This window comes from Nylanderia fulva, unplaced genomic scaffold, assembly GCF_048542155.1.
Source record: "Nylanderia fulva isolate GAGA-0341 unplaced genomic scaffold, ASM4854215v1 Scaffold128, whole genome shotgun sequence".
Lineage (NCBI taxonomy): Eukaryota > Metazoa > Arthropoda > Insecta > Hymenoptera > Formicidae > Nylanderia > Nylanderia fulva.
Genome location: NW_028189496.1, coordinates 238,498 through 247,799, shown reverse-complemented (window position 1 = coordinate 247,799; position 9,302 = coordinate 238,498). Strand labels below are relative to the sequence as shown.

At 49.0% G+C, this 9,302-nt stretch overlaps 1 protein-coding gene across 1 annotated transcript; it reads left to right on the top strand.

Moving 5' to 3' along the window:
• The first annotated feature begins 2,937 nt into the window (after positions 1 to 2,937).
• On the top strand, positions 2,938 to 8,073 carry LOC114930891 (uncharacterized). Its single transcript, XM_029302748.2, has one exon. The coding sequence runs from the start codon at positions 2,938 to 2,940 to the stop codon at positions 8,071 to 8,073; it is 5,136 nt and encodes a 1,711-aa protein (XP_029158581.2).
• Positions 8,074 to 9,302: the final 1,229 nt, after the last annotated feature.

Sequence of the window (9,302 nt, the reverse complement as noted above, 5' to 3'; positions counted from 1 at the left end):
TAATAAAGGTTGTTTAGTCTCCAATAACTCGTCTAAGAGTCTTGACGTGTTGTCAAACCGACACTATGTTCGTTCTTGACATCTTAGAATTATAATTTTATTTTTAATTTTACAAGTAAATCTCGCTTCTTTTTCTTTTTATCATTTTGTAATATTGTTAGTGAAGTGATTTTATTTTTTTTTATGTACTAATCTTGGTCTATGTATATCTAGATCACTTGATAAGGACTCAAAGAAGGGTCGAAACGTTGTGATTGAATAAATAATATTTGCCAGTACGGTCGAGAGAAGATTTTTACCTTTTTTAAATTCTCTCTGGCGATTCTCAAATATCTACGTTCTTATTTGATGATAATATATAATATTGTATGTGAGTTGATTTCTTTTCAATACATCTCCGTATGACTGTAAAGGTTTTGGTGGATAATGATACCATGGTCAAATGGATCGATGTTAATGAGGTGAGAAATAGAAAAGTTAAAACATTTAATGATATTTAAGCTCTCAATAAAAATTCTACAAATATTTACTGTTCGTCACTCATCGATGATTACTATCCAAATAGACCTCAGGAATTAGAATCATTGAATTTGTACGATTTTGCCAGATTCTGGGAAATTACGAAACAGATGTCAAATAATGACGAAGTCAAGTGTTACAAACTGGCATCGGGTTTATTTTTAAAAAAACAAAAAAAGGGTTATTTAATTAACCATTATCGATTTAATATAAAAACTGATCCCGAAAAATACTTTTACTCGCTGCTTCTTCTGTTCAAACCATGGAGAGATTTGAGTGAACTCAAAGGTACATTCGAGACTTACACGGATGTCTTTAAGAATTCAGAGTCTGTTTTAACGAAGGCAATGAAATATCACGAAAGGCTCGAGAAAATACAGAAAGTTTTTGAGAACGTTGCTGAATTAATCGAGAAGCGCGAAAATGATCTGAAAACAGCAGACAGAGACAAATCCGATGACGATGAACTGGATTGTAATCCGATAGAAGCTGACGACGCGATGAAAGATCTGGAAGATTTTGGTAAGATTGACGACCCGATTGATTTATCGCAAATGATGTCGCAATTGAACAAAGACCAGAAAAGAGTCTTTGATGGAGTATGCCAAGTTTTACAAAATAAGAATCAAATTCTGCGACTGTACGTAAGTGGCGAGGGTGGTACAGGGAAAAGTTTTCTAATTGAAACGATTAAACATTGGATCAGAATAAATTTGGAAAAAACGACTGCCATATCTGCTTCCACGGGTATCGCAGCATTCAATATCGATGGCTTGACAATCCATAGAATGTTTCAACTACCGGTTAGTCATGAATCTACACCAAAATATACGCAATTGTCAGACATGGTCTTGAAAACTTTGAGAGACAAATTAAAGAATGTCCAATTATTTATAATCGAAGGAATTACATGTAACAATGCAATGATGGATTTAGGAACGACTGTATTCAGTGATAATCAAGCCTATGTAGGTTTGTCACGAGTAAGTAAATTGGAAGGCCTACATTTGATAAATTTCAATCCAGCATCAGTTAAAGCAAACTCGAGAGCCATTGTAGAATATAATCGACTGAGATCTATATTCAAATCTGAACTGCCACAAATCAATCCGTCCGAGAAAAAAGTTGTGAAAATGTACGATCGTCGATGGGATATCCCTAATATCATTGATGATATGCAGAATTATGATTGTGAGGAACCAGAAAGTATAGTTACGTGGAAAATATATGGCCTTTGCAATAACGATGCTGTTTCGTGTTACGCTAATGTAATATTACAATGTGCGTTTCATTGCGTACGTATTAGGCAACAAATACTGAAAAATAAAGCATCGAATGCATTGATTGATGCTATCTGCGCGTATGGTGAACGTAAATATTGCAACATTCAAGCGGTTAGAAGATCTGTCGGAAAACGCTTCGAAGAACGAACACAACAAGATGTTTCGGAATTTTTTACGGCTCTAATGTCGACGTATTCCGACATCAATCATGTAATAAAACTCGAATTAAAGCATGTAACATGTTGCTCGAATGTCAAATGTAATTACAATGTAACTAAGCTGGAAAGCAGTAGTTTGTTAATATTACCTATTGTTTGAAACGCATAATAGAAAACTACTTGTGTAATAAAATATTATATTTTATTATTGGAATATTCTAGAATATTCGCTTCCGATCGCAAGTCAACAGGCATATCGTTTTTTTTATATGTTTTTTTCTGGAAAACATATCGCGACATAAATTATCCTGTCGTACAAAAACACGCTCGAAATATAAACAATTAACGGTGTCGCAACCGTTCCGCCAAATAATTATATTTTATTGAGCATGCGCGGCTTCTCACGGGCGCCTCGTTTCGCCAATAATTATCGTGATCTCCAGCTCGCGCATGCTTTCTAACAACCGTTGTTCTGTCAATTTTGACAGCGGCCAATTACGCGTAATACGCTCAGGTCACCTCGCGCAACTTTAAAAAGACGCAAAATTATTGGCGCTTCACACGAAGGTGGGTTCTTTGCGGAAACCCATAAAAGAGAGCTCGCACCCGAAATCGGGGCCTTATCGCTTTTTCCGCCGTGAACCGCATAACGCAACCGCAGATTTGTAAAACCGCAAAAATTCGTTGACGACCGCCGCTTATTCCGCACTTTGATTTGATTTCAATTTTCTCTGTAAATTAATTAAGATTGTAAAAGTTTGTTGAAGTGTTCGTTTTCTAATTGTTTTATAATATTAAAGTCAATTTAGTACAAAGATTGACTCATCCTTTCGTGCAGCGCGATCCTTTGCTCACGCAGCGCGTTCGTGAACATATTTCTGGTCCTTCGAGCCGGATCCGTCGCACCGGCAACCGCAAGTTCGCGAGCGTGACTTCTCGTGTGAGTGAAGGTGTGAACGTCTGGGTGTGCAGCCGTCATGGATGTGTCCACGCTGGTCGATTGTCAGCGTGAGATTCAAATCCGAATCTCACGCTCCGTAGAGTACCTGAAGAAGCTGGGCAGCGCCAACATCACCACCAGTGCTATCGCCACACGCACCAGAATCCTGGATCAGCTGTGGGCAAAGTTCGAGACGCAGCACGACCTTATCCGAGCGGCCCTGAAAGACAAATTCAGTGAGAGCGAGTATTTCCAATCAGATTTCCACGCAGATACAGAAAATCTGTATGTAAGTCAGCGAAGCATACTTGATGGCTACGCCGAACACTTTCGTGCACCGAACGTAGCTCCTTCTGCCGACGTCACGCCACGGTCGTCACTGCCGCGCATCAAGGTACCGCCATTCTCTGGTGCTTACGCTGATTGGCCGTCGTTTCGGGATCTCTTTCTCTCCGTCGTGAGTGGCAACGCGATCTCCAACATCGAGCGCTTCCATCACCTTCGCTCATGTCTGACGGGACCGGCTGAAAGGTTAATAAAGTCGTTACCCGTCACTAGCGACAATTATGAGCGTGCTTGGGCGATACTGGACAAGCACTACAACAATAAAAAAGAATTGATCCGCTCCAACTTTGCCACGTTCATCGCCGTGCCAAAGATGAAGGGAGATACCGCAGAGGAGTTGAGACGCATCCACAACGCCGTTACTGCCACCGTCAACGGTCAGGAGAGCATCGGGCGTCCAATAAACTCCCACGGGATGGACCTCTTCAACTTCCTGGTGACGGAGCTTTTTGATGCACGCACACGTCTGGAGTGGGAGTCGTCCATTTCAGACTCATCAGAGCCAGCACAGAACGAGGCACTTGTGGACTTCATCAGCCGCCGGATCCTGACGCTCAACGCCGCACGACCGAAGAGCGCCAGCAAACCGCCCGGAGATGCTCCACGGATCGCCAAGGCACACGTCACGAAACACCAAGGATCTGAACCGCCGCACTGTGCACTGTGTCGCGAGAACCACACCTTGATGGCCTGCCGAGACTTCAAGGCCAAGACAGTCAACGAGCGTAAGGCGTTCATAGAAACAAGCAAGCGCTGCTACAATTGCTTAGGCAACCACTTTCTATCTCGCTGCCAGTCGAAGAAGAACTGCCTCACATGCGACGCACGACACCACACGATGTTGCACGGAGCACCGACGTCTTCACTGTCAGCTGAGGCCACCACACGCGCCACCACACTGACCACGACTCTGCAACATCAGGATCACAAGGCCGTTCTTCTGGCAACAGCTCGAGTAAACATCACCGATCGGTACGGGTCCCCACACGCCGTACGCGCTCTGATCGACCAATGCTCTGAGGTGTCGATCATTTCAGAGACCTTGGCACAACGCCTTCGTCTTCCTCGAGTTTCGACGGATCTTTCAATCTTCGGCATCGGAGGGACCCGCTCAGGATCCGCTCGAGGCAAGGTAACGCTGCACGTAACGTCAGACGTGACCAACGCCGAGCTCAGCGTGGTAGCCTTTGTGCTGCCTCGCATATCACTGCAGCAAGGATCAGTCTCACGAGGAGAACGCAGCTGGCCTCATCTCAAGGGACTCCAACTGGCCGATCCTCGTTTTTTGGACGACGACCCAGCTGAGTTACTCTTAGGAGCCGAGGTCTATTCCTTGATCCTCGAGGAGGGCCTCCGCAAAGGAGATTCAAGGATGCCGATCGCCCAGCAAACAAGCCTGGGGTGGATCCTCTCTGGCGGATACGACTCCGCATCAGTCAACGGACATCGCCGCGCATTCCGATGCACCGCCGATCATGACCTCGCCGACCTCGTTCGCCGCTTTTGGGAGCAGGAGAGCGAGCCAATATCTCAGGCTCCACTCACTCCTGACGAAATCAAGTGCGAGGAGCTTTACGTGCGCACCGTCACACGCACGCCCACCGGAAGATACATGGTGAGACTGCCTCTTGCATCACCGCCGACGACTCTTCAAGACACTCGCCGCCCTGCGGAGCACCTCCTGAAAGCCATGGAGTCCAAGGGCAGCCGAGACCCTCGATTTGGCGACCTCTATCGCAGCTTCATGCAGGAATACGAGGACCTGCAACATATGAAGAGGGTAAATATCGCAACAACAGCTGAGAAGATCAGATGCTACTTACCGCATCACGGGGTCCTGAAGGAGGCGAGCACGACGACGAAGCTCCGAGTCGTGTTCAACGGCTCTCAACGGACGCGAACTGGGAACTCGCTGAATTCGCATCTGCTGACTGGGGCGAATTTGCTGCCCGCTCTCACCGACGTGCTGCTGCGATGGCGTTGGCACCGATATGTCTTCGTCACAGACATCGAGAAGATGTATCGCCAAATTCTCGTACATCCTGAGGACTGCAGCCTTCAAACGATACTGTGGCGTCAACACCAAACGAACGAGATCCAGGAGTACGAGCTGCTGACGGTGACCTACGGCATGGCGTGTGCACCGTTCCTGGCCATCCGGACGCTGCGACAACTCTGTGCGGACGAAGGGGCGCAGTTTCCTCAAGGGGCCACAGCACTTCGGCGAGATTGCTATGTCGACGACGTAGTCACCGGAGCGGACGACCTCGGCGATGCCGTCAACCTCCAGACAGAGCTGCGCAATCTCTGCATGGCGGGCGGATTTCCGCTGAGGAAGTGGGCTTCAAACAATCCGGACGTCCTCAGCGGAGTCCCACAGGAGCACCGGCTGCAGCAAGGACCACATTCTTGGGACGACGAGAGCCATTCGACCTTGGGTCTGCGATGGCATCCTCAAGAAGACCGGTTTGCCTTCGCCATACATCCTCGTGTAGTCAGCGAGTTTACGAAGCGACGCGTCCTAGCAGAGACTGCACGGCTGTTTGACCCGATGGGCTGGCTCGCACCTGTCGTGATTCGGGCGAAGATCCTGATCCAGACCACCTGGCTTCAGCAACTCGACTGGGACACTCCACTACCTGCCAAGGACGTCAAACGTTGGCAACAGCTGCTGAACCAGCTACCTCTGCTCAGCAACATACGGGTGAATCGCTGGCTCAGCACCGACAGCGATTACTCCACGTTGCAGATCCACGGCTTCGCAGATGCATCAGAGCGAGGATATGCTGCCGCCGTTTACATCCGCAACTCTGGAACGAAACAAACCACCATCAATTTAATCATGGGGAAATCCAAAGTCGCGCCCGTCAAGCCAGTTTCGTTGCCTCGCCTTGAACTGTGCGCTGCTGTGCTACTCACCACGTTGACGTTGCATATCCGAAACACCCTCGGCTTGACATCAACTCCAGTGCACCTGTGGTCCGATTCCAAGGTCACTCTCCATTGGATCCAGGGACACGCCGCTCGCTGGAAAACGTTCGTCGCCAACCGGGTGGCTCACATCCAGACTCAGCTCCCGGACGCTCAGTGGAGACACGTGGCCGGGAAGGACAATCCTGCAGATTGCGCATCACGAGGAATTAATCCGGAAGAGCTAGTCAATCACACGCTATGGTGGACGGGACCTACCTGGTTGGCACTGGACGAGACAGCATGGCCCAGCTCAGAGGTCCACATCGCAGAGGATGACCTTCCTGAACAGCGCACCACCAGCCTGATGACCAAGGGCTCCGTCGTCGTCGAACCGGACATCCTTCTTCGGTTCTCTGCGCTTCATCGGCTGCTACGCGTTACGGCCTGGTGTCGTCGATGGCTCAACGTGGCGAGCCGAGAGGTCACACTTGGTCGTCCGCTGCATCCTGACGAGCTGGACGCCGCCCTACTTCAGTGGCTTCGAATTGTGCAGGCACTCCACTTCCCGGACGAGATAGCCGCTGCCACTGCGAGACGTCCCGGTCCACCCCGCAGTTCACTGATCAAACTCAGTCCATTCCTCGACGACCAAGGTGTACTGCGCGTAGGAGGGCGCCTCAAACACGCTCTGCTGCCTTACGACGAGAAGCACCCGGTGATCGTTCCGCCGGCCTCCTGGATGACGCGACTGCTCATCGAGTCCTGCCATCGTCGGTCTCTACACGGCGGCGTCCAGATGACTCTCGGCTTGCTTCGTCATCGATTCTGGGTGCCACGAGGAAGGACCGTCATTAAGCAGCAACTTCATCGGTGCGTCACTTGCACTCGCTGGCGAGCGGCCACTCCACAGCCTCCAATGGGCAACCTTCCGCGTGACCGAGTGACGCCGACTCGGCCATTCCTGAGCACTGGCCTGGACTACGCGGGACCCATCTTCATCCGGACCAGCAAGGGGCGCGGACACCGCTCACAGAGAGGATACATAGCTGTCTTCGTATGCTTTTGGTCTAAGGCTATCCACCTCGAAGTCGTCTCGGACTACAGTTCCGAGGCCTTCATCGCCGCCTTACGTCGCTTCGTTTCCCGCAGAGGCCTGTGTACGGACGTGTACAGCGACTGCGGCACGACGTTCGTCGGCGCCGATCGCACCCTGCGCGAGCTCTTCAAGGCGTCATCTTCCGAGGGCCATCACATCGCTCGCGCCGCCAACAATCAAGGGATCCGCTGGCACTTTAATCCGCCAGCGGCCCCTCACTTCGGTGGTCTGTGGGAGGCTGCCGTAAAATCCACAAAGTTCCACCTCCGTCGAGTAATCGGCGAAACCACCCTCACATATGAGGAGCTTAGTACACTCCTCACGCAAATCGAGGCGTGTCTTAATTCTCGTCCGTTGCAGGCTTTATCAGACGATCCGGACGACACTTCGGCGCTCACACCAGGCCACTTCCTCATCGGGGCGCCACTATTAGCCGTACCTGAGCCATCGTCGACTGGTCAACCAGCATCCACACTGTCACGCTGGCGTCATCTCCAATTGATGCGAGACCATTTTTGGCAGCGTTGGTCAGCGGAGTACGTGCACGGCCTCAACCCCCGCACCAAATGGGTCAAGTCCGAGGCCGCACCTCACGTGGGAGACCTCTGTCTCATTCGTTCGGAGCTCACCCCTCCGACCCGATGGCCCCTCGCACGGATCACGAGACTGCATCCCGGGGACGACGGTATCGTCCGCGTGGTTTCGGTCCGCACCGCCACATCCGAATTCGTGCGCCCGTTCGTTAAATTAGTCATGCTTCCGGGCGCGGATCGTATTCCTGGCATGACTAACGCGGACACATCGTCCGCCGGCACATAATTCATCTCGCGACACTTTTCACCTCACGCACTGTATCACTCATCACATCTCGTTTTCTTTCCTCATTTTTATCTCATTACCGCACTTACATTTCATCCATCACCGCACTTACATTTGATCCATCACCGCACTGATAATTGTTCCATCATCTCACTGCACTACACAACACATCAAACACACACTCGTTACTGTCTCAGCTGATCATCACATTCCACGCGATCACCACGTGTTTTCGCTGCTCAGCTGATCGATTCAATTTACACGCGATCATCACGTGAACCTCGCCGCGCCGGCGCGCCTGCCCCACCATCGATCACTATCGACTTGCGATTCCGCGACCGAAATCCCACCATATGTTGTCACTGCGCGACAAGGCGGGCGGGAATGTTTGAAACGCATAATAGAAAACTACATGTGTAATAAAATATTATATTTTATTATTGGAATATTCTAGAATATTCGCTTCCGATCGCAAGTCAACAGGCATATCGTTTTTTTTATATGTTTTTTCTGGAAAACATATCGCGACATAAATTATCCTGTCGTACAAAAACACGCTCGGAATATAAACAATTAACGGTGTCGCAACCGTTCCGCCGAATAATTATATTTTATTGAGCATGCGCGGCTTCTCACGGGCGCCTCGTTTCGCCAATAATTATCGTGATCTCCAGCTCGCGCATGCTTTCTAACAACCGTTGTTCTGTCAATTTTGACAGCGGCCAATTACGCGTAATACGCTCAGGTCACCTCGCGCAACTTTAAAAAGACGCAAAATTATTGGCGCTTCACACGAAGGTGGGTTCTTTGCGGAAACCCATAAAAGAGAGCTCGCACCCGAAATCGGGGCCTTATCGCTTTTTCCGCCGTGAACCGCATAACGCAACCGCAGATTTGTAAAACCGCAAAAATTCGTTGACGACCGCCGCTTATTCCGCACTTTGATTTGATTTCGATTTTCTCTGTAAATTAATTAAGATTGTAAAAGTTTGTTAAAGTGTTCGTTTTCTAATTGTTTTATAATATTAAAGTCAATTTAGTACAAAGAGTGACTCATCCTTTCGTGCAGCGCGATCCTTTTCTCTCGCAGCGCGTTCGTGAACACCTATACATTCGACATTAAAAAGGAAAAAAGATGTCACTCTACAAAGTTTGATTAATGTAGAATTTTCTAAATGGGAAACGATAAACGGCAATTGTATTGTCTTTTACTGCGTTTATTCGGATTA

Excerpts from the sequence above, each read along its gene's own strand:
- LOC114930891 (XM_029302748.2), top strand. The coding sequence starts at position 2,938 with ATGGATGTGTCCACGCTGGTCGATTGTCAGCGTGAGATTCAAATCCGA.